Below are 27,141 nucleotides of genomic sequence, written 5' to 3' on the forward strand. Positions count from 1 at the left end.
TAAAACAGTGAAATTAAATGATTGATCGTGTTAACAAATCTAACAGCATTACCTGATCACCTACTGATTCTGAAACAGATCGTTTTAAACAGTTAGTATTGAAAAAAGATGATATTTTCGGTTGACCGATCATGTCCTTTTTAAAACTGCTTTTAACAAAATACTTCGCTAATAACATAAGCAGATATTAAATAAGCACTGTGACATGGATTTCCCGCCATATGTGTTACATTTTCCCGCAATTTTGTAGTGGATTTCAACCAATCGACATATTCCACTGCAAAATAAAAGGTATTTTCTCAACCAATAGTGAATCACATAACTGTGAAAGGAAATGCAGTTGTTTTTGTTTACAGAGCCCCGAGGATTTTGCCTCGAGCTTGGGTACTTCATTTTGGTAATGAATATCACTGTAAATGTAAATGATATAGTTGTAACATTAGTGGCAAGTAAAATTTACGTGTAAAAACAAGAGTAATACTTTGTTCTTGATAAGTGCACATTAAAAGTTGTAGTTTATATTATAATTTATAACACAATTTTGTCACGAAAAGTTTCCAAAAGAACCGGGAAGTTATTCAACTTATTGTGACACCGAATAATTGTCCATCCCACAGAGAACGACTTTTGTTTTTGCTACAAATTATTTATTTACGAACCGATTGTTTTCTAAATTACATACAAGAATTGTACTTTTTTTTATTTTCAAATCAATTTTAGTTTTCTGCTAATGTCAAACTAAACTGAAATTATTTACAAAATACAGAGCTGTCAGGTTCCAGGGACTGCAGGCTCTTGGTGGGGTCCAAGGCGAAGTTTTTTGTTGTTTGTTGAAGTCCAACATGGAAATCGAGTGAGTGCAAGTTTTACTAGGCTAATTAATACAGTTAAAGGAAGGAAGGAAATGTTTTATTTAACGGCGTTCTCAACACATTTTATTTACGGTTATATGACGTCGGGCATACGGTTATGGACCACACAGATATTGAGAAAGGAAACCCGCTGTCACCACTTCATGGGCTACTCTTTTCGATTAGCAGCAAAGGATCTTTTATATGCACCATCCCACAGACAAATAACAAAAACATACTATTTTTGTGTTAATTTGACAAATCAATCCGCTCAGACATAAATAACATGTAGTAAATTCCATAGTATGAAAAACGGTGTTCCCTGTCGGACAGACTATAGTCTAGCTTGAGTGACTTCTTAGGGTATAAGGTCATTTTGGCCCCATATTTAATATTTAAAGTATTATTGTTTGTAATTGCTAAATAATGTATATAATTATGTAGTTGGCATATCCAATTATCTTTTGAAAACATGATTACTCTTAACATGCTAAATGGCCTCTTAATTTATCATCCAACAATGGTCAAATTAATTGTGGGTTAAGTTATGTTTAATGTCAGTAATGTTAAGATAAATATATTGTTATGGAAAATAAAATAATAACTGGGATATAAGCATGTTAATATCTACCAAAGAAACTTTTTAATTTCTAGTGTAGTAAAATGGCCCGCTAATAAGAATTGTTTGTACATATGTAGTCATTTTACATTTAAATGCATGCAAGCACACACACTCTCTCTTGCTCACACACACACACACACACACACACACACACACACACACACACACACACACACACACACACACACACACACACACACACACACACACACACACACACAACACATACACACACACACAGACACAACATACACACACAACGTGCACACACAAAACACATACACTACGTCAGAAATCAATTGATAAATTTTAATAGCACACAAAATAATGATATCTAAAATAAACAACAAAATACACATTGATTAAATAGTTTCATTTAATTAAACTCAAATCGAGTAGTTTGATTATTGTCGAGTATGATACGGCCCCTGCAAGTAAGTGTGCAAAGCTTGTCACGTGGGCACACACTTTACTCTACGTCACCACAAGAAAGTACAATGCAGGTTTGTTTCGCATAGAGGCCACAGGTTTCTTTGTGTAGCATCGGTACAGGTTAACAACATGTAAGCTTAATGTCATGACTGGACTTGAGAATAATGAAAATAAAGCTCTGTGGCATCAGATTTAGGAAATATTTTTTTATTTTAGACACAGTAGTTGGCTACCATTTGGTCGTCGACGATTGACAGAGTATTACACACAGTCATTTGTAGCTCTCCCCTATAACATATAAACAAAGAGAAGAGCTAAACGTCACTTGAGGTAGGGACAGAATTATGTCAAACCAAACTGAAATTATTTACAAAAACCAAACATTTTTGTAAAAGGATGGGACTGACTATAAATATTAAGGCAGACAGTGTTTCCATAGCCAAGCGACACAGCGACTGTCAGTCAAATCAGCAGTAAAATATTTGTTTTAACACCCTTCTTAAAACTTGTATAAAGTGACATTAAAAACCCCAAAACATGATTACTTTTTAAGTCCCTCCTTCCAGCCCTCACCCCAAGAAATAACTAGTTGATTAAAATAAACCTGTGTATTTGAATGAACTAAAGAAATAACATGGCCCTTTAAAAAAAAAAATACAACGCCCCATGTCTAATATATGCAAAAGATATTACTTATATTTTGCTTTTACGTTATGTCAAGTCAAATATATTTCAGTCAATTCATGTGCAAAATAAACTGCCTGAATGAATGTAAAAAATTAATTTTAGTAAGCAAAAATGTTGCCACATTGAAGAAAAAAAAAGTCTGGTACTGCAAAAGACTAGATTGCATAGTACTAGGTTGCTTGTATATGATTTGTGTACCTTATTTTAAAATTAAATTATTGATGTATATAATTTGACAATTACGGTACTGTAATGAAACTGATTTGATGTTTTATGAAATCCAGTGACTAAATATTGACCGTGTTCTCTTGTAAAACATTGTATTGCTTTCATCATGGTGTCATAATTGCTTATTATTATTCCAGGGTTCACTCATGACAGGAAAGTTGTTTCATATTTTTTCTCCGAATAGAGTAGTGGACAATTTGGTACTTACTAACCATTGACTGTCGATATAGTAATTATGATCATGATTTGGCAAACATGCAAAATAACATCTCTTGAAAATTTCCATTTTTAAATTTATAACAAAATGGTAATTCAGGGCCAGCTCTGGGTAATCAGAAATTTTTTGCCAAATCATCTTAAAAACGCAAAATCTATAGCTATTTTCCAACAAAATATTAAGTATTATGCACATTTTTTTCGCCAAATTAAAATAAAATTCGCCAAGTATTATTAAAATTCACAATTGGCGAACTTGGCGAGTGCCAGAGCTAGCCCTAGGTATTTTAATGCAATTTTTAATGGATTTTTAAAAAAGAGAATCAAAATAGACTCTTTTTTTATTATTATATCTAACAACATAGCTGATGGCAAATGAAAATTGGGATATAAACTTGATAGAACCAAAAATATTATTATATTTTAGGGGTAGCTCTGCCACTCGCCAAATTTGCCAATTGCAAATTTTAAAAACAATTGTTGGAAAATAGCAATAGGTTTTGCATTTTTGAGATAATTTGGCAGAATGTATTAATTACCTTTAGAAGTTTCTTGTTTAAAAAGACTTGTTTTTAATGTATGTTTTTGTGTATGTACATTATTAAACCACTTTGCACTTTATTTTCATAGAAGATAAATCATTGACAACTAAATTCACAACCTAATGATAGGCCTAACTAATTAATGTAAACTTTAATGTGTTCAGATTTGTAAAACTGAATTATAGATAGACATTGTGTTTACAGTTCCAGATTTGCGTGAATAACTGATGACATCAGCAGAATGCAGGGAAGCTGACAAAGATTCTTCATGTCGATCCTTAATTTTTAATTTTTTTTAAATTATTAAATTGGAGTTTGAGTATTGAAACCTAGATGGCAGATATTCCCGGAAGAGTTGGGTGGCCATTGCTGGGTGACAAGTCACTTGAATTTGCCAAGGATCCCATCAAGTTCTTTCAGAAATACAAGGAAGAGACAAACTCTGTGATATTTGCCACACGTTTTCTCAACAAGCCCACAGTGTTTGTGGGATCAAATGCAGGAGTAGCTCAAATTCTACAAGGTAAGGAAGATGGCTGATTTATCAGTGTTCAACAATTCAGAGAAAGAAAGAAATGTTTTATTTAATGATGCACTCAACACATTTTATTTATGGTTATACGGTGTCAGACATATGGTTAAAGACCACACAGATATTGAGAGAGGAAACCCACTGTCGCCACTTCATGGGCTACTCTTTTTGATTAGCAGCAAGGGATCTTTCATATGCACTATCCTACGGACAGGGTAGTACATACCAAGGCCATTTGATATATCAATCGTGGTGCACTGGCTGAAACGAGAAATAGCCCAATGGGCCCACCGACAGGGATCGATCCCAGACCGACCGCACATTGAGCGAGTGCTTTACCACTGTGCTACATCCCGCCACAACAATTCAGAGATGAAAGGGTCTAAATATTCGCCTGCCCCCATGCCCACCTGCCTACCCTACGTGTGTTAGATTTAGGGTTACCTGTAGGGTTAGAGTTAGGGTGTTTATGTCTATATAATGGGTAGGAGGCGGCAGGATCTTTCCAGAATTCTAGATTTAGAAGCCACCGTGAAACTTGTTTTAGTCATACTTTTTTATTTTTTATAAAGAATTCACAGTAACCACCTTTAAATTGATACTTTTTAAGACCCTTTGTCACAGGTCGGGTACCCAAAAGAAACAAAACGCTGAGGAGCCATTTTGTACATATTTAATCACAACAATAACAAAACACTCCCCAAATTAAAATAATGCTATTAATTACCAAAGTATTTAGACTAAGTGTTCTAAAATAAACTTGATTGTGAAAAGATTCAGTTTCATCCCAGACCATTCAACATATATTTTTTGGGGTTATTTAATGCATTATTCATCAAGTGGGAGACTTGGAGAATAATTAATGACTAATGAGCTAGGATGATCTGTCCTGGGTGAATGAATGTTGTAAACCCTTTGTTTCTTAAACAAATGAGTCAAAACGTTTTTGTAGATCATGTAATCTGATTCATGAATGGAAACATTAAATGAAAAGTGATTTCTGGCCGTGGCGAACAATTACAACTTTATTTGCAGTAACAGTTTTGTTTCGCCTTTACAAAGTAAAACAGCGAGATATATGTATTAATGTTCTGATGGTGGCAGCATTGGCAATAGCATCAACTTTTGTGTTAAAGTTTAAAGTAAAAGTTTTGTGGGGTTCAGATCAGTTTCTTACAAACTATAAGTCCTAGGTCAATCAAACGTGGTTTACTGTTGCATCTATATATGTTCATCACATTGCACTGAACATTTTGTATTGTAGACAAGACATTTAATTCTGGGTAAAAATTTAACAAATACATTTCTGTATAAATATGCAGGACAGTTCTCGGAATGTTTCTACCCAATGTCATTCATACATGCTTATTTACCCAACATCAAGGCTTCAAATTATCAGGGAGCAATCTGAAAATGTAAATGTTTTCCAGACTTTGTTTTTGGAAATGCCTCAACATATTGGATTGAAATTTTTGTGTATAGTTTTATTATGTTCTGTTACAGATCAAGTATAACTTTCATGGGCCCAGTAGGGACATGTATTGCTTTAGCATTTATAATCTTGTTATTATGTTAAATTAGATATCACAACAAAACAAACACAAAAGGAAAAAAGGATTAGTTTAAATTTACATAAAATGAATATGTTTTATATCGGTGCAAGTAGTTTAGAAATACTTCCAGTTTTTAGCATTTGCTTCCAGTCATAAATGTCAGAAGCAGATTGCCTGCCATTCCATAAAATGAATTTGGAGACTTGCAATTTTAATATGAGGATGATCGTAGTATAGATCTGCCATATTAGGGTTAATTTTAACATTGATATTGAAAATTGTTTCTGACCCCTCTTCTTCTTTCAGAAACTGTCGACCTCGAGCTAGGCTATAAAGCATACATGGAACAGATGTATGGTGACAACATTATTTTTGCTAATGGTAAGTTTGGTATGGTCAGATGGTGTGTATATACAGGAGTGAACATTCATGTCTGGGATTGTGGTAATTTGAAAAACAATGAAGTTTAATAAAACTGTTCTCCTCACTTGAGGATGAAAATATAAGTTTTTTTTGTTTTTAACCCTGTTCTATATCAAGATAAAAAAAGGGCTTGTGCCCCCACTAGAGACTGTACCACTGCCCTCCACTCTAGATAGTGTTCCTGTGGGCCTTCTAGGATAGAATTCAATTATTTATTTATTAAAGAAGTAAAAGTAAAATTAAAATCTTGTAGACATGTATTCACCAATACCAGAATCTCTGTTTAAATGAGCTATTTGAAATTGATCTGATAGCAAATAACTTGTACTTGGGAAATGTATGCAGTGTTACATAACTATGTGATATACAGATCATTCTTAAAAGCTTTTATTAATGATTTGGGTATAATTTTGATGAATTTAGCTGTTAAAGCAAACAATGTTGTAGAAATTTTAGGTTGACCATATTATGAATAATTATATGTGTTAAATTTTAAGATTTTTATCTCTGAATTTTGATGTTCTTGAAATATTGAGTGCAGTTTTAAACTGCTTAGAAATTTCAAATTGTGACTGGGTCTGTGATGTTCTACATGTATTTAATGTACAATTTGTTGTTGTTAGGAGAAATAGCAGACCATCTCAGAACATGTCTGTGCCAATTATTTACTGAAGATTGTCTCTGTTCATACACGACTACAGTACATAGGTAAGCTTTGATATTACAAGTGACCGGCCTCAGTGGCGTCATGGTTAATCATCAGACATACGGCTGGAAGGTACAGGGTTCGCAGCCCGGTACCGGCTCCCACCCAGAGCGAGTTTTAACGACTCGGTCAATAGGTGTAGGGCCACTACACCCTCTTCTCTCTCACTAGTTAACCACTAACAATTAACAACTAACACACTGTCCTGAACATACAGCCCAGATAGCTGAGGTGTGTGCCCAGGACAATGCGCTTGAACCGTAATTGGATATAAGCACAAAAATAAGTTGAAATGAATGAAAAAATATTACAAGTGATGAACATCCATAGCTCAAACAGGCCCTTATCTAGTCAGTGAAATGACTTCTTTGATGTAGCTGAAAGTTGCCATGTTAATAGCTTTAGTGAGAAGTAAAAAAATCACTGGAATATTTTGGACCTAATCCAGTTTCAAAAACAAAATCACAGAACAGAGGTCAAGACACAGACTAGTTGGGTGTCATAGCTCACTTAATATCTTGTCATTTTTGTTGTTTTACTAAGACAGGACATCAGCACATTTTGTACCATTTTAGCATAACCACACAGTAGTGTTTTTATTGAAGATATGTTTAACTTACATTCTATTGCTGAAAGTTACAGTATTTGTTTATGAAATATTATAATTTGAACTGAGTGTATAATTCAAAACTTTTCTGAATGAACATGGAACAATATGAAACATTACAAATTGTACCGGTAAATGTACCTTTTTTAAAAATCAGTTTTCATTTTCGTTTTGAGGAGCAGATTAAATAATTTTAAAATTAATTGCAAAATACATTCTCTGTGATTATATTCAACTTAAATCTGTTTTTCAACATATTGTTGAATGACAGCTTGAACTCTCATGAATAAAAATGTTAGAAGATAGATTTTTGAATTACACTGTGTAGATTACAGGCCTTTCCCCAGGATTTTTTTTAAGGCGCTTACATATTTAGCATCATTATAACACAAAAATCAAGCCAAAAGAAGTGGGGTAGTGGATTGAAAACAGTTAAGTGTTTGCCTTCAATCCATCAAATCATGTTGTTGGGGTTTTGTTTGTTTTGTTTTGTTTTGTTTTTTGTTTTGTTTTTTCTTGGGGGGATTAAAACATGTTTTTTTTAAATAACCCATCAATTCCCCACCCCCAACAATTTCATAATTTATGCCATGTTGTTGCTGTTGATTTCAGCGTCGGGTTAAATGCTTGATGTGATTTCTGCTTGTAAAATACCTAAGCTAAGAATGCTGACTTCACAGTATAGTCATTTATTTAAAAAAAAAAAAAAAAAAAAAACGTTAATAAAATAAAACTTTACAGTCTTTTTAAAATCCAGCTAAATATCACCTCACAGTTTTACAAATATATATCTAGCATTACCTAACAAATATTATTGTAAACTAATTCAGTGTATGTGTAACTGCAATTTGTATAAATACTGCATGTTCATTTCCCACAATCGCGATCTGCATGCGTGCTCACGACCATAGGTACAAAATTAACTAAGACAAAGGAAATAACCGAAACTGCAGTTAGGTATTCATTGATGCAAACAACTATTGCTTTTCTACAAATTTACATCAAGATTTACTTTTGTGTAACTGTATTGTTTAATGTCTGCAACGATGACTCTTGACATGTGGGTGTCAGCTGACTGAAGCATGACCTGTATTACGCCGAGAGCTTTCCTAAGTTCATCCAACGAACGAACGAACGTTCTTCCTAACGTTTGCGAACTATTTGATTGCTGTCCGTCGTGTCTATTTGGTTTAACGTGAAGCGCACAAACCAGTGTAACGAACGTTTTGTTTTCGCTCGGTCTGGCTGAACTCAGCCCTTGGGATAGCCGACATGTCTTTCGGCCCTGAACTGGCATGTGTATTCAAATTGACATGCATTGTAGGTTTGTTTTTATTACTTTGGTTCAAAGACTTTACAAAATTAAAATAGCAAGTTACATATCTTCCAGACATTGAATCACCGTCACATTGCTGTCATACATGTCGAATGCATGCTGTTAAAATTAATAACCTTGATTATTAAAATTAGCAAACATTATAAGGCATACGCTGTATTCTGGATAACACCGTTTCTCGTTACCGGTCGCGAGATCGCTATTGTGCTAATTGAATATTTGGTATTATTATGTTTGAGGTGTTGAATAGATTATGTAACCGTTTGTTCACATCAGAAGATAGAAAATGGCTCAGCCAAAATTTTAGCCACGTGCAAATTTTATTAGCCATTTTTTTGTAAAATTAATTTTTAATTAGCCGATGGCTAAATTGATTACTGACAGCGCGAGCCCTGGATGTTTTCAGTATGTGTTTTGTGAAGGGGGTGTTAGGATAGAAATGACTAATTGCCAACTTAACTGTACTATTAAAAAGTGCTTCACCCATTGTTTGAGTTAAATAGTACAGTTGATTCTGTCAATGGGCATCTTCTTTGATCGGCCTTGAAGCTTGATTGCTCGGCACGGGAATCCCGTTACGCGTAAGTGCCTTCCTGACAGATTAGCGGTCCCAGTAGATGTGCTAAAATTACCAAACACCAATTGTGAGCAGACGACTGGTCCATTGTTGAGTAGTTAGGAAGTGTTTTACCTGTTATAGTGATTAGGTGTGCTTGGTATACTGGTAGACTGACGTTGTGGCAGGCCATCGGTCTACAGGCTGGTAGGTACTGGGTTCGGATCCCAGTCGAGGCATGGGATTTTTAATCCAGATACTGACTCCAAACTCTGAGTGAGTGCTCCGCAAGGCTCAATGGGTAGGTGTAAACCACTTGCACCGACCAGTGATCCATAACTGGTTCAACAATTGATTGATTGATTGATTGAATGTTTGTTTAACGACAAACCAGGACAAAAATACATATCGGCTATTGGGTGTCACAAATGGTAAGTCACAAATGGTTCAACAAAGGCCATGGTTTGTGGTTCAACAAAGGCCATGGTTTGTGCTATCCTGCCTGTGGGAAGCGCAAATAAAAGATCCCTTGCTGCTAATCGGAAGAGTAGCCCATGTAGTGGCGACAGCGGGTTTCCTCTCAAAATCTGTGTGGTCCTTAACCATATGTCTGATGCCATATAACCGTAAATAAAATGTGTTGAGTGCGTCGTTAAATAAAACATTTCTTTCTTTCTTTGGTATACTGGTACACAAGTTGTTTGCAAAAGGTAGTCGACTGCCACGCTCGTACTTGTGATAATTGTTTTTCTAAAGTACTTCAAATCAGGGCGTAGCGGCAATTGATTTAAGGCACTTCCACGCTGTCAAAGCACTTACTTTATACGGACCAAGGCATGTCGGACCGCTACGCCTAACGGCCCTGGGGAAACCCCTGGATTATATAATACTATGTATTTAATAGTCCAAACCTGTTTCATAATCTACACCAGGATTTCCAGTGTATTAGAAATAGTTTTCTGCTATGCATTTTTCTATATGCTGCCCTCTTTCTAATGCCAGTGTTTTTTTTGTTTCAGCATAATGAAGTATGCAATGGAGAATTTGGATCACAGGTATTTGTTTGGAGAAATTTGTTTTAATTTAGGCCTATATGAACCTGCTAGGGTTAGAGGCTCTGCACTAATGCATGCCCTTCCATTTGAAGACCACAAAATAATGTTTTTGTCCTACTAATTGTATGTATCAATAAAACTACTGTCATTTATAATCTAAAACCAGCCCTCAAAATAAACTGTATTCAGGATAACCAATTAGTAGGTTACATTGTATTTCTCAGTCGTAACAGATTTGGTTATGACATTAGTTCCGAAATTTTAAGTAAAATAAAAAATTGGTTATTGAATCAAGCATTAGTAGTAACAGTAATAACATTTGATAGCAATCTCAAAATATTACTTTTTAAATGACAAAGATGGCAAATAAATTATAGCAATGAATAGATTGTACTAATTATCAGTAAAAGTTTTAGTTCTTAAATTTCAGTTATTTAGTTCGATGGTTAGTAAGAGCTATTTAATTCTCACAAGATGAAATCCTGTGAGATGTTATTGTAATTGAAATGGTGTCAGGGCTAGCTCTTTGTGATCAGAAACTTTAGCCAAATTATCTCAAAAAAGCAAAACCAAAAAACTATTTTCCAACAGTTATTACTCAGTTATATTTTTTAATTCGCCAGTTTTTAAAATTAGCAATTGGTGAATTTGCCGAATGGCAGAGCTAGCCCTGTGTGACATTAAGAGATATCATCACCATTAAAATGCGATGAATCGTAATTAGAAATATTTTATTTCATTTGGGTGTTATTTGTTACAGTATGAGACATTGCCTAAAAACGTGATTGCAAACGAAGTATTGGTTACAGGAAAACACTACGTCATAACCAATAAACGACCTGACCAGTTGTTTGCGACATCCTTCGAGGGCTGTAAATCATTAAGTATTTTCTTTTTGAAATGCTAAGAAATTGCCAAGAGGAGGATCATGCGAGCCTGTATCCTAAATATCATTGCTACAGGGCCTGTGCTTATAAAACTTTTAGAGTCCACACTCCATCTCTAATGATGTTACATGCATACAGTTTGTATGGCGTTGTCGTGCCATTAGTGTCACAGACTATTAGAGTCTCGAGTCTAGACTCTAAAGGTTTTACAAGCACCAGGTCAGGGCTAATTTAGCACAACTGAAATATGTTCTCAAAGTGCTAAAAAGATCACCTTTGACGTCTAGGGCTCACATTAGAAACATTTTCTTTTAGACGATTTTCAGATAAGTTGAGTATTTCTTTGAATAATATGGCAAAATGGCTGATTTAAACATACTCTTATTAGCCAAATACTGAATGTTGTGGGGACGGGATATAGCCCAGTGGTAAAGCGCTCGCTTGATGCACGGTCAGGTTTGGGATCGATCCCCATCAGTGGGCCCATTGGGCTATTTCTCTGTCCAGCCAGTGCACCATAACTAGTATATCAAAGGCCATGGTATGTGCTATCCTGTCTGTGGGATGGTACATGTAAAAGATCCTTTGCTACTAATGAAATGTTTTTTTAGGAGAAGCATGTAAGCCCACATTTCCCTAAATGTCTTGTTTACATATGTATATGTGTACATACTAAGGGAAGAGATGTTTGGACTATTAGTGGATTTCATTAAATGGTTCCTCCTTAGTATACCACTTAAGAACCCATCTTATTTAACTGATGTTCTTCAGATCGGGCCTATTCAATGAAAATATGTTTATTTTGATCATGTTTATTTGCACCATGTTTCTGATACTTGAGTTTGTCAGCAATTGTTGTTGATATAGTCCAGTTGTGTTTTCGCTTTCAATATGTGAACATTGTTCAACATTCCTGATAAACAGTGTTAAAGGTAGAGTGGCAGTTGACCTCTGGGATTATTTGTTGCTGTAACAGAGCCTTTTTTTTTTTACTCCAGAAAATAGCATAGACATCTCAGGGTTTAATTTTTATAGTGTTTCATTTGTTTATTAAAAGTAGTGCCCCCATCCCACCCCTAAGATTTTGATCAAGGTACAACCCTGCTGTAAGCTCCGTCATCTGAGAAAATCATGAAAAACCATGCATTGTGAAGAAAAACCTGACTGCAAATGAAGTACAGAAAAACACCAAGACATAACCTGACCTGAACTATTGTTAGTGACTTACTGCTGGCCCTTTATCTACTGAATGCAGCAATGTGTATAATTGTAAACCTGATATCCACGGGGCCAAGTAAAATCTCCAGTTTTAATGGGTATTTGATTAGAGAGGTTCTATTTTGTACTGATATTTAAAATATCTGGCTATGAGGGAATTCTGGTTTACAGAGAGTCTGGTTTTGAGGGGTTTCACTGTATTTACAAACAGGTGTCTGTCGTGAACATAAACTGAAGAGGAACACACATATTATTGTGTATATTTCAAGTCATACAGTCTGCATGACTCCACCTTTTTTACCTCAACTGGTGTGTGCCCCTTCCTTTGATTAATAATGTAATACTACTACTATATAATATACATTTCTGGCAACAGTTTTCTCTTGTTCCACTTACAGCAAACCTGTTCCGGTGTACACGTTATTCAAGCAGCTAGCCACAGAAATCTGTCTGAGCATCTTCTTGGGCCTAAATATGCAGGAAGCCAATTCATATACCGATGCAATCGTTTCCTTGACAACCACACACTGGCATGGTCAGAATACATAAGACTTTTCTTTTAGATGCTATATTCGTAAGTTGAATTGTTAGATTCTGCATGTAAATGTTTGAATGACTGTCTTGGGAAGATGGCACCATTTCGTATTTTTGGTTAACTGGTAAGTAGACTGATATGTAAATATTTATTTCCATGGTCTGCCATATCTACTAATTTGGTTTAAGTATATCTTAAAGCCACCTAGCCCATGGTTTTTGTTAGATACATAACTACTACAGACACCAGCATGACCAGAAGCATGTTCTAATAAATAAGGTATCAATTAATTGGTATAATAATCGAAAATAATACCATATAACTAGAGTTAGTGGCTTTAATATACTGAATCTATAATCTACATCTAAACATTGTACTGGGTGTATAATAATCATCAAATTAAAATGCTCTCAAAATTAATCTTGATTGATCCTTTGGTGGTGTGTTGCATATTTTCTGTTAATAGTCCATCACACAGGCATCAGTATTGTGTTGCATGTGATTTATGTGTAAATCCTGTTCACATCATCGTTGTACCAATATTGCATGTCATTTGGGTTTTTGTGATGTATTCTTTATTGACATTATCATAAGTAACTTTGTACTACCGTATCAGGATCTGACTTTTGTAATATTGGAATTCAATCCTGCATGCAATATGGCCGAAAAGACTGCAATCCTGGGTTTGTTAATGTTAAAACACATTGCATGCAATATGGCCACAAAGACCAGTTTATACATACCAGCTAAGAGAAGTGATGTCATGATACAAAAATAAGATGCAGTGAATTTTATATAATAATTATACTAACATTACTAATTGCACTACAAAATATTTCTGGGAGTTGTCCTTTTATATTTAGATATTTTTTCTGATTCTTGTTTCCTTAAAAAAATCAATCTGTGTAACTTGCTAAAGCTCACTCCAAGGATTGGTATGCAGTGTCTATAATAGTATAATAGTATAGGTACAAATGATAACCTGTGTCGTGTTTGAAAATGGCAAGAACAGGGCTAGCTCTGAGTGAGAAAAAGATTTCGCCAAATTGTTTATTAAACTTAAAAAATATCAGAAATCAATAGTTTTTTTTTTTAAATGTCAGTTATTACATAAAATTATTTCGCCAAATTAATATAAAATCCGCCAATTGCTGTTAACATTTGCAGTTGGCGAATTTGGTGAGTGCCAGAGCTAGCCTGCAAGAAGATAACAACTTTGGACATGTATGCAGACAGTTGATGTTACCTGTTAACGGGATTTTTGTTTTTTTTTTTTGTTAATAAAACTATTTTAAGGCTTGTGTTTGCAATTGACATTATTAAAATATGTTGTAGAATATAGATGTAAAAAATATATGTTGTGCATGTTTGACTCTGTGAAGATTTATAACTAACTAATCTTGAAAGAGATAACTCGTGTGATTTTTTACTGATATCTATTTCAGGTATTATATCTGTTCCTTTATCACTGAAAATTCCCGGTACAGAAAACGCCACATCATACAGTAAAGCTTTGGTTGCCAAGGTGAGCCTGTCATTGTATCAAGTTACGGGGCAGGACATAGCTCAGTGGTATGTGCAATCGATCTAGGATCAATCCCCTTCGGTGGGCCCATTGGGTTATTTCTCGTTCCAGCCAGTGCTCCACAACTGGTGTAACAAAGGCTGTGGTATGTACCATCCTGTCTGTGGGATGGTGCATGTAAAAGATCCCTTGCTGCTAATTGAAAAGAGTAGCCCATGAAGTGGCGACAGCGGGTTTCCTCTCAATATCTGTGTGATCCTTAACCATATGTCTGATGCCTTATAAGCATAAATAAAATGTGTTAAGTGCGTCATTAAATAAAACATTTCCTTCCTTGTGTTAAGTTAGTACAATGGCTTAGCAAGGGTGGCCACAGGGGCCATTCCCCCCGCAATCAAACCTCTTATTTTTTTTTACCATATTAAATGCTCTAAAATCATACATACATACATAGTGTGAGTTGCCCCCCCCCCCCCCCCCAATCTAAAATCCTGGCTACACCAGTGAGTTAGTACAATTAATGTTGTACATTTTCTCCTTAAGATAGTATGTCAAATCAGGGTGATATGCTAAATTACTGCCAAGAGTTTTCATGTTTAAGCCCACACGAAATCGAGTCCATGGGCGTCAAAAACAGGACATTTCCCAGTATTTAAGTCAATGGGCTTACATTTGAATTAATTATTTTTAAAAAGGAATCTTAATACCATGATTGTTGTCCATTTCATCTTTATATACAGAGTAATTTGTGTTATCGCTCTGTGAAAACAAGGCCAAATTCGTATACTAGGGTTTATGCTGGACGCCAAAAATTAATAGCAATTTGGTGAATCTGATGGGAAAATTTTGAGCCAAATTCAAATAACATTTAGCTAAACAGAATTATTTTTGAAAATAGCTATTCATATACCAATGACTCATGTTTTTCGAATTAGCTTTTTAGCAGTTTGGTGAACAACAGCTTAAACCATAATATACTATAAGGTTTTGTTTAAAGAAAATATCTTGGTTCAATGCATGTTTAGTATAATTACAGGGTTCGTACTCAGTCTGGATATCCTTGGAAAGTATGGAATTTATATTTTTAATTTTCCAGGTCTGAAAAAGTATGGAAAAAAAACAATTTTGTGTGCAAGTTTCGAAAAAGTATGGATAACAAGCAAATCTCAGTAACTTGCGTAACATCACCTGAGCAAGATCTCCTTTAACACGCAATCGTTAACATTGGGAAGCTGATCATTTCCGATTTTATACACTTGCACAGTGGTTATCATAATCTATGCAAAGTAAGTGTGAAAAATGGTTTAATGTGTTTTGGTAAAGGTATTAAAAAAGTATGGAACTTGGTTTTGAAAAAGGTGTATGCAAGCCCCTTTAAATATTTGACAACAGAAATGACCAAAAGTGTTTTTCCCAATAAATCACAAGCACTAAACTATGTTCAAATCAGTGACTAGCTTTTGATTATTCTTTGTACAATTTTCTAATAATTGTTCCAGAAAGACCCAGACACTATGGGTTTTAATTATCTGTAAAAAAAAAAAAATGCAATGGAATTAGATGTTGGATTTTTTTTATATTTAACAAATGTACATTCTGCTTCTATAGAAATAATACTTTCTATCTGAAGCATTGGACAAGTAAATTCGAGCATTTTAACTATTTTTAAATATTTGCTTTGTATACCAAATGTTTTAGCATCCTAATTTGTATCTTCCCAAGCAGTATTCACCATTCTACATAGTACATGTTGTTTTTGTTTATCAGAAAAAACTGTTGGAATTAATAGTTTCGAAAAGAAAAAACAAGAAACACTTCTTCATGGACAAAATGGAACAAGCACTGTCTTTTGATGAAATCCACATCAACCATCATCTGTTGTTGTTTATATCTGCCCTTTTACCAAAGGCTCTTGCATCCCTTTTAACATCACTGTGTATTGAAATAAGCAGAGATGACAAGGTGAGTGGTAAATCTATTAGTGTCTGAGTAAATAAATGTTTAATGTCCATAAATGTTTTATGTGTCACCATTGAAATAATAGGTGCTATTAATTTTTTAATAAGTACTTGTTACTTTTACTGATACTTAGCAAGGACACCTGTTTCAGTAGCATTTGTATTAAATTTTTGTTTACTCCAATAATGTATTTAAATGTTAATTTTATTATAAAGTAGTGTGAAAACTAGATAGAATTTTTTTTTTTCCAGGTTGTAGTCAGGTATCAGGAGATGACATTTCCAATAATAGCTATTTCAATTTTATATAAAAAATAATAATTGAAAATCCTGCATTTAATTGCTTTTTTGTTGAAAAAGAAAAACATACCATTGAATAACCCCCCCTTGAATAGTTATGTAATTTGAATGACCATCGCCATCTGATTCTGTGTAATGACTCACCAGAAGTGGGAATTCTCCTCGCATCCGTGGTTTTCCTCTCATGGAACCTTGTGTTTCCTCGCATTTTAATCGTCCTTGCCCCCAGACCCCTCTAGATTTCCTCTTTTTTACAGTTCACCACTCCAGACCCCTCTAGATTTCCTCTTTTTTACAGTTCACCAATTCCCACCCCTGCTTACGAAAAGTGACTAAGAATGATGTCTCTTATGGATCACAATATCATCCTTGTTTTTGAATAAAGTCCTTGTTTTCGGATAAAGTTTGAAATGTTTAGCATAGGTATTTTGCACGACTTTAGGGCGCGGGGCTGGACGTAGCTATTTCTCGCTCCAGCCAGTGCACCACGACTGGTATATCAAAGGCCGTGGTATGTGTTATCCTGTATGTGGGATGGTGCATATAAAAGATCCCTTGCTGCTAATCGAAAAGAGTAGCCCATAAAGTGGTGACAGCGGGTTTCCTCTCTCTATATCTGTGTGGTCCTTAAGCATATGTCCGACGCCATATAACCGTAATTAAAATGTGTTGAGTGCATTGTTAAATAAAACATTTCCTTCCTTCCTTTACGGCACTTACGTGAAAGCAAAAGCAGGAATAACACTTTTTACTTGTTATTAGGAATACCAATAGATTTAAACTAAATAGCTTATAGTTCATAATTTTGTCATAAAGTCAGTCTCGTGCTGTATTTTATGACAGCTACAGTATTGCAGAAAACTGGCTACATTAACTTGACATCTATTTATGCATTATAAGAGGTTTAAATTGTACTTCCCTTTGTTTAGGTTTCATTACAGTCAGAACTTCTTCTGAAGCCGGATATTTTGGATAACCTCTATCTTGAAGTGCAGAGGTTGTATCCTCCCTTTATTGGGGGTAGACGAGTTGCCAAAAAGGTTTGTTTACCAATATATTAAAACTAACATTTTCAGTATGGTACTAACTTGCTTGCATTAAAAAAAAGTTCACAACAATCTTAATCTTAAAGTGGGAAAATTAATAACATTTTGAAAAAGAAAAGAGAAAGTTCTTTGCAAAACATGACCCAGAACATAGATTCATAAGGCATGTTTAAAAACATTATTTATAATTAATTTTTAAAAACCAAGTTACATTTCATTCCAGAAAATATATAAAAAATATCAAAAACATACTGTTACTTACGAATATTGAAAACACTATTTTTATATATGGATGTTAAGTAGAGAGTGTCCCCAAGCAGGCGTGTTTGCAGGACTTTATGCAGGGGAGGTGTTTAGACTGTGATGAGCAAAGTTTAAAGGGAGAAAGGGTCGAATTATGCTCCTTCGGAAAATATATTTAAAAAAAATAATTTGTTCGAGAAGAGGGAGATTCGACACCTAAAACTTCCCACCCCCTGCACACATGCCTGCGAAGATTATTATTGATTTATAAGTGACATTATATGCCGTATGTCTTCATTTTAAACCTACTGACTTATGATTATTGCCAGCATTAACTTCATTCCAGACATTATTTACTTCAGAACATGACATAGCTGATCATAGCCCAGTGGTAATGCACTGTTGGTCTAGGATCGATCTCCATCAGTGGGCCCATTGGGCTATTTTTAATTCCAGCCAGTACACCACGCCTGGTATATCAAAGGCCATTGTATGTGCTATCCTGTCTGTGGGATGGAGCACATAAAAGATCCCTTGCTACTAATGGAAATGACTAAGACTATATGTCAAAATTACCAAATGTTTGACATCCAATAGCCAATTAATAGATCACTGTGTTCTAGTGGTGTCGTTAAACGAAACAAACTTCTTCTTCAGAATCTCACAGTAGATGGTTACAAGGTCCCGAAAGGTCACGGTGTTGTCTTCATGACATATGCTGCCCATCGTGATGAAAGTGTTTTCCCGAATTCTGATGAGTTTTGCCCAGACAGATGGAAAGATTGGTATGTGCTTAACCCTTTCACCGTTAGCATTCTTCAATCTACTTTGAATTGTTAAGAAGAAAGTGCTTCACAGGGTTCAAAGGGATTAGTAAGCTTCCATTCTGTATCAAGTTTATGGTCTACATCAGGGCTAGCTCTGGGTCAGGAGAAGAAATTTCGCCAAGTTATCTATTAAACTTTAAAAATGGCAGGAACCTATTTGGTATTTTGGTTATTTTGTAAAAAAAATTATTAATTATTACATGTAATTATTTTGCCAAATTAAAATAAAATTCTCTAATTGTTTTTGAAATTGGCGAATTTGGCGAGTGCCAGAGCTAACCCTGCACATGAAGTAGTTTTCATTTTGTCATAAGCTGTAGGAAGTAACAAGTGGAAATAATTTTACCAGGGATATAAAAGATGAAATGGAGGTGAGTTTATTCTTCAGTACTCTTTAATTTATGCTTTGTATCCTAATGAAATTATAGGAAACAGAATTTAATAATGTATATGTATGATGATTGTGTACGATGTCTCAAACAGCTGCAGTGGGAAATAACACTTGGTACTTTTGTATCATTTCAACATTTAGAATTTGTATTCAACATGTGTTGATATATTATTAGTCCCCTATCGGTCCAACCAGAGGGGACTATAGGTTTCACAGTTTTCCTGATGTTTTTTTTGTTTTAAGAAAGCCTTGAGATATTAACCTGCAATTTTATGTATAGTTTTGTTATGTACTGTTACAGATCAAGTTTAACTTTTATGGTAATTATGGAATTATGGCCCTTGAACTTGGGAGATGTGAAGAAAAAACATTCCGGACTTTTTTTTCAGAAGGCCTTGACATATTGACTTAAATTTTGTATATACAGTGAAACCCCTCAAAACAGGACAGTCATGGGACCAAGGAAAATGTCCAGTTTTGAGGGGTATCTGGTTTACAGAGGTTTCAGTATTGAGGTAAACCGTTTGTTGGTTAGTGTTCTCTACTGATTTAGTAACTAATAAAACTGCCAAAAAAAACAGGTACACTTTCGAACTTTCGAATTATTTTAAATTTATCATCAAGCGATAATTAAAATGGCGGCATTTCGCTGGATGTTCTGACACGTCGAAAGTAAATACTAAAATGAAACAAATTTTTCACCAAACCAAGCCAAATAATTTTACTCTTGGTTACTCTTTATTTTGTTAAATAAACTTTGCAAAGATAAAAAAAAAGAAAAAAAAAAAGGGTTGAAACAATTGAAAAAAATTAATTAAATTCCTAGTTGCTTTGCTGTTCATTGTGGTAATCGTGAGACGTACATGTAAGCTATGAAAAGGAGCTCAATCAAATTCGTAAGTTAATCTAACTTTGTAACAATCGAGCTTTATATAAAGGGAGTATATGTGTTTGCTCCAGTTATTTATACATCAAAGCTGTTAATTAATCCCTTAATTGGTATTTGTCAACCACACAACAGTGACACTGGAGCATGTGCACCTGTAATCAGCTCTGCATATGCAATCACGTTATCGGCTGAGTGGGTATTCAAAGTATAAGTAATGCGGTAATGATTGATGCTGGTGTGACCGTCCAGTTTTCTGAGGTAAAATTTGCATTAAAGGAACACAAAGGAACCGGATAATTTTGTCCGGTGCAGTTTAGAGAGGTTTCCGGTTTAGAGGGGTAAATTTTAGTGTTAAAAGATACGCAAATCACCGGACTGTGTAAAACGTCTGGTTTTGAGGGAATTCCGGTTTATTGAGGGTCCGGTTTTGAGGGGTTTCACTGTAGCTTTATCATGTACTGTTACAGATCAAGTTTGACTTTCATGGCAATTTACCCATTTTTGACAGAGTTATGGCCCTTGAATTTAGTATGAGACATGTATTTCTTTAGCAGTACTCTCTGAATGAATGAATGAATGAATGAATGAATGTTTAACGACACCCCAGCACAAAAAATACATCAGCTATTGGGTGTCAAACTATAGTAATGCAAACAAATAAAGTGATGATCAACATCAATATAAAAATTCAAGATTTAAACAAAAACACAGTGTAAGAACCGTGCAAAAACACAGATATCACAGATAGATACTGACTTTTACTCAAAATTTATTTGTGCTGTATTAGCCATTCTCAAAGAGAATGTTACACCCCTGCACCATGGTGAGGTTACAGCACGCGCAGGGGTTCTCAAAGAGAATGTTACACCCCTGCACCACGGTGAGGTTACAGCATGCGCAGGGGTTCTCAAAGAGAATGTTACACCCCTGCACCACGGTGAGGTTACAGCTCTGAATGCTTGTTAACTCTCCTTTCAGAGGTACTGATAGCTGTATGGTAAAAAAAAAAAAAAAAAATGTCTAATAAATTATGGAATTTATGTTTTAAAAGAAGAATGCATTTCTGTGTGAACTGTACACCTGATTAACTTCAGTAATTGTTTAAAGTTAAAGTTTGTTTTGTTTAACAACACCACAAGATCAAATTGATTTATCATTCATTGGCTACATTTGGTCATTTTGTAATATAATCTTATAGAGGAAACCTGCTACATTTTTTCATAAGTAGCAAGGGATCTTTTATATGCACCATCTCATAGACTGAATGACACATGCCACGGCCTTGAATATATATATATAGTCATGGTGCACTGGCTAGAACCAGTAATTGTTTAAATGCAAGATGTTGAGTTGATTATATTATTAATGTTTTGCTTTCTCACACATTGTTATGACTTGATACTGTTGTAATTTGCAGCTCTTGTGACAGCAGAAGGAATCTATTTTGTTTTGGAGGAGGCCCAAGGTGTTGTGTTGGAGAGAAGCTTGTTGATTGTATTGTTAAGGTAACAGACTCTAAGGTTTAGTCTTAGACAATCATCTCATCATTGACCCATATAGTGAGGAGCTTGTAGAATAGGCACAGAATGCTAGAATAGTGGGTCTTCAAAAAAACAATGTGTTTACTTCATCAGATGTTTTGTTTCCAAAATGACAGTCACAGGTCCACAACAATGAATTTTAGTTTGAAAATGATGAATTATCTCAATTTTTGTTGAATTATTTTTTTTTATTTTTTTTTATAAATGGCCAGTACCTAAAAATTGTCTCATTCATTTTTCAAATTTGTTTTGTGTTTTGCAGATTCAAAATTATCCTTGAACAATTCTCATGGCATTTTTTTTATTAAATCCTATTCATGCAAACCTATATTGCAAAAGTCATATATTTAATGTTGCTATTCCAAGATGTAAGTTTTATGTTGTCATGACTACCCACACTTATTAGCATAGTTCCTGTAATATTATGGTTCAATTTTAAATTGATTAGCAGTTCTCACTAATCAACAAGGTGTTCCTTGAGAATGGTGTGTATAAAATATCTTACTGCCAGATGTTTTAATTCATGCACAGTTCTACGAAAGTTGTCATTTTGACATCTTATGTAGTGAGACATAGCTTATTGACAAAGTGAATAACTGAAGTGCAATGTTCATATAGGTTACTAAATGAGTTTCCAGATGATGCCATTGATATCCTGTGAAGGTAAGAATGGGAAATTCTGCGAGGCTCTGCCTAGAGATCAAATCAGCAATTTTGTAATGTAGCTATGCGTGTGATGTCTTATGAGTGACGTAAAAAGTCATAATCTGCTAGTATACGTTTATGACTTTGCTTTAATTGGTCAACATAATCTGTCAATAGAAACAGTGGTTGCAGGATAAATTACTATGAGTGTGTTTTCAATCCTATAGTATCAGCTGAAGAGTGATGTGTGATGATTGAAAATACATGAGTTGTAGTATACACAGTATCTTATGATCTATATGTACAAAAAAAAATTTAACATCAATTATGCAGATATTATTACTATTGAATGTTTCCTTTTTTTTTTGGTTCTTTTCAGACTATCATCACAAAATTGCTGTCTACATTCAGCTTACAGTTGCTACCTGGTCAGGATTTGGAGTATAAATGGCTGCCAGTTTCCAGGCCCAAAGAAGAAGTGTTCTGTTCATTTCAGAAGAAAATAGAAGAAGATGATGTAAAGGGACTGTACTGTGGTTGTAGAGATTAGAGATAGACAGTGACGTAATAACATCACATGTAATATCTGGGTAATAAAATCTGTGGAAAAAAGTTGCAATAAAACAAAGTGTTATAAATGATAAATACATTTAGGATTCCATTTGATTCAGTTATTTTCAATTCTGTTTGGCATTAGGAAGCAAAAATAAAGGCTGAATCCATGTTACTATGGCTACAAACCCAGTATAGTCTCTTTAACAACCAAGCAGACTTTATGTGCCAAACATTTGATGGACAGCTCGGGGGAACCAAAAAGGTTTTTATTTGTGTGATAAAACAAGTCAATATACAAAATATTCATAACAACACATTTACATTTGTAAAAACATTTAATTATCAGTATACATTAAACATGTTAGTATTTATAAATCTTTGTAACATGTATGGCAGTGCAAGAGTAACCTGTTTTAATAGCTTTTTGGTGTCATTAATTGGTCCATTATATTGCATATATTATATATAAGTTGCATATTATATCTGATTGTTGGTCATTTAATTTGCAAACCGACTTGTTATATATTCAACCCATCAACACTGACCGATAGTGTACTCCAAGGTGTGTGATTGCTACTGGTCAGACAAGCAGTTCTGACAGTATGCCATGATGTTTGTTCACCCATTATACATTGGCAAACTAGCCATTTTGTAAAATATAATGATGTCTTACCTGCAACCTTTTGTGTGTTGTGCATTCATTCAATAGGTAACAAAATGCATTGAAAAGCAATCTAAGATAAATGGCTTTTTTTAAAAGGTGTATAATAGAGTGAGTTTCAACAAGACATTTATAAATTTATGCTTTGAATAACCTTTTTGTGTAGTCAAAATTATGTTTTTCTCTCTTACTTTACATTTTGTGATGACTGTTGATACTAGACTATTTGATATGTGTTTTCCTTTACCTGTATATAACAGCCACCTGTCCATGATGACCACTTTTGCCAGGTCCCTTGATGGCTGTTATATATAGGTTTGACCGTGTGTGTGTGTGTGTGTGTGTGTATTTGTTTATTTATTTATTTATTTTATTATTATTATTATTATTTTAAACATGCATTGAGATGAACATCTCTGAATACAATTGACATTGACATCGAATGAGTTTATGGTAGGCAAGAAGCCGCCAGATGTTGACTTCCACAGAATTATTGTTTTAATGTTGATATATATATGAAAAATTAATAAGACTTTGATTAGTATGCAAGGGAAAACAGAAGCCAAACTCACTTTGCAAGAGTTGCACTTCCTGGCTAACATGTTTTCTGTAATACATGTATATATATTCTTGTTGTAAGGAACTTATTTGTGTGTCTGATAGTTATTCAGGCCTATCACTTAGAATTTCGAAATGGACAGACATGGACAATATACTTGTTACCAGAAACGAGCAGTTGTAAACTGTAAATTAAAGGGGAGTTAAGTGGAAGGTGGCACATAATGATAGATATGGACAATACCTGTGGTATCGGAAATGAGTAGTTAAAACATTTTAGTTAAAGGTTGGTTATGTGAGAGAGAGGGGCACACATGGACAATTACTGGACGATGCCTGTGGTACCACACGTGAACAGCTAAAAGCTGTTAAAGGGGGAGTAAGGGTGGGGTGGGAACACATAAACAGTTGGGAACATTTCGTTCAGTATCATGTCTCAATTTGCTGTGTAAGTTTCAGAGATCTCAACAATTTTAAAACATTAAATCGTAGTTGCTAACTAATTTCTAACTTACTAGCTAATTTTGTTCATTTGTTTTAACCCTGAACAGGTTTTGTGGTATCATAAATTACTACTTAAAACCTGTTAGATAAAGGTGAGGTAAGGGGTGGCATGCATAGTCAGACATTGGACAATACCTGTGGGACCAAAAGTGAGCAGTTAAAACCTTTGTTAAAGGTGGGGTAAGTGGATGGGTCACACATGGATAATATGTTACTAAACAAATTAACAGCTAAAACTTGGATAGACTAAACTTTATTACACCCTGGTGGAAGAGATACCCAGGTGATATTTATTGCCTCTTCACATTGTGGAATATGCCTTTTGAGAGGTCATGACCTCTGATCAGGTGATCGACTGTTACACAGTATAACTCTGCATAGATGTTCATGCAAAAAGTGTATGGTTCTTTCGATTCATATTTTTATTTCGGAAAAATACTTGCTAGATCAATTCTTATAATTAATGTTAGTAGCATAATTTAACAAAATACATATTTTCATAATTTTGTTTATCCTTTTATATGTTTACAATATTGTTTTTGTAAACTTCATTGATAGATATGTGGCATAGGAATGCAAAGTTTCATTGATAAATAGCTAAATGAAGTTACCACAACATGATGTCATTTTGCTAATTGACGTCATTTGGTAAGCAACGTCATTTTCCCTGTTTTTAATTAGTGCATTTTCATTTCTTGTTATTTTAGAAGTCGTTCTGTGCAATTTTTGTTAATTGATGTGGTGTAATAAATAAAATACTATACTCGTTCCTGTGTGAGACCGTTTATATTACAACTTGTGTTTTTAATTGTACATCACTTGCTTTCGCTCGTGTTATACCATTGAAAACACACTTGTTGCAATAAAAGCGGTCTCATATGGAACTCATTTAGTATTCTCTATGTATGTGATACCAGAAATAAGCAAATGAAAGCTGAGATAAAGAGGTGTTACACGGGGTTGGGGGCATACATGTATATGGTACCAGAAATAAGCCATCTGAAAGCTGTAGGTTAAGGGTAGGGGTAAATGGGGGAAGCATGCAAAGATGTGACATTAGATGGTATCTGTAGAATCAGAAATGGGGGTTAAGTGTGGGGAGCACACATGGGCAGACATTCAACAGTACCTGTGGTATCATGCAGGGCTAAAAAATTGGCTTTTTTCATGAGAATGTGGATTCTCATGGAAACAGTCCACAGGAATCCTCTGATTCTAAACATTTTCAGAGAAGAACTTTATTAACAGTTTCATTATATAGAATTATGTGTCATATGCTACTAACTGTATATGGATTAGTGACATGAATAAGCAGTTAAATGTGAAGGTTAAATTTGTATGCTCTTATATGAATTATGAGCCATTTAAATCAGCTTAGCAATGTTTATGAGTGTTAAGAGCAAAAGAGAGTACTGCTATAAGTGAATGGGGATAGGTGTCCCTCATTTCTACTATACATAGTATGTAATTGTAACCAACTACTGTGGTCATGTATATTTTATGTCATTAGGTCATGTCAAGGTCATGGCCATTTTATGTCAGTCATGTCATTACGGGTCAGATTACAATTATAGTGTCTGAAAAACAGGGTTACTCTTAAACTGGCATGTTCCCTTTGTAAAATGTATGTTATTTCACTAATTAGCTGAAGATTTAACAATGCACAGCCCATTTTATGTGTCTCGTTTATTATTACTCTTCTTTTGCTATATGAGAACTTTTTCTCATATATTTTGTTCAGCTTTTAATGTTAAAATTTATATATTTTTATTTCACTTAATTTTTTTTATTAGTACAAAAAGATTTGTTTGTAATAAACTAAGGGAAAACAAATATTACATGTTTGTGTTGGGGTTTTCTTTTGAGGTAACTTACTGTAGGTGTGATGAATTATCAAACACATGAAATAGTGTATAAATTATAATATATTATAATACGGCGGCGTACCAGGGTTTTTTCCGGGGGGGGGGGGGTGTGCAACCGAGCCCATGGGCGTAGGAAGGTGCCAAAATGTGGAGGGGGTGCACACATGTAAATACATGTAAAATATATTTTAAAAAACCAGCAGCTGCCCTCCCAACCCTGCTTCCTACGCCAATGCACATTGTATGTATGTGTATTATTTTTATATATATATATATAAAATTTAATAGGTGTTTTGGGGTTGTTGTTTTTTATTGGGGGGTCGTGACCCCCGTGACCCCCCTTCGTAGGCTATGCCACTGTGTGAAACCCCTCTAAACCACACACCAAAGAATGAATGGTTGTTTATTATCATTATGTCGCCCCAATTCGAAAAATACATTGGCTGTTGGATGTCAAAGGAAAGTAAATACATACATGAACTGATTACCAAATCAATATCGAAATTCCAATTTAACAGTATAAAGAGCTGTGCAAAAATATAAATATCGGCAGATGTGTGTGCAGGGGGAGGGTTTTGAGGTAAAGCAATTCGTGAAAATATTATTAAATATGGTTTTCATTCATCACTCGTTGACATAAAAACCCT

The 27,141-nt window shown here is 34.6% G+C and overlaps 1 protein-coding gene across 3 annotated transcripts; it reads left to right on the plus strand.

Annotated features, from left to right (window-relative positions):
• The first annotated feature begins 362 nt into the window (after positions 1-362).
• On the plus strand, positions 363-26,467 carry LOC121382634 (putative cytochrome P450 120). Of its 3 annotated transcripts, XM_041512163.1 has the most exons (13): positions 369-397; positions 767-853; positions 3,783-4,101; positions 5,970-6,044; positions 6,710-6,794; positions 10,311-10,346; positions 12,850-12,986; positions 14,432-14,511; positions 16,279-16,473; positions 17,699-17,809; positions 18,716-18,843; positions 21,583-21,670; positions 22,731-26,467. In XM_041512163.1, exons 3-13 carry the CDS (start codon positions 3,912-3,914, stop codon positions 22,899-22,901), a joined length of 1,296 nt encoding a protein of 431 aa, XP_041368097.1. In that variant the 5' UTR covers positions 369-397; positions 767-853; positions 3,783-3,911; the 3' UTR covers positions 22,902-26,467. The 3 variants fall into 3 exon arrangements, with proteins under 3 accessions (XP_041368101.1, XP_041368097.1, XP_041368100.1); XM_041512167.1 differs by lacking the exon at positions 767-853 and having other exon boundaries at positions 363-397; XM_041512166.1 differs by having other exon boundaries at positions 372-853.
• Positions 26,468-27,141: the final 674 nt, after the last annotated feature.

This window comes from Gigantopelta aegis, chromosome 10 (assembly GCF_016097555.1).
Source record: "Gigantopelta aegis isolate Gae_Host chromosome 10, Gae_host_genome, whole genome shotgun sequence".
Taxonomy (NCBI): Eukaryota; Metazoa; Mollusca; class Gastropoda; order Neomphalida; family Peltospiridae; genus Gigantopelta; species Gigantopelta aegis.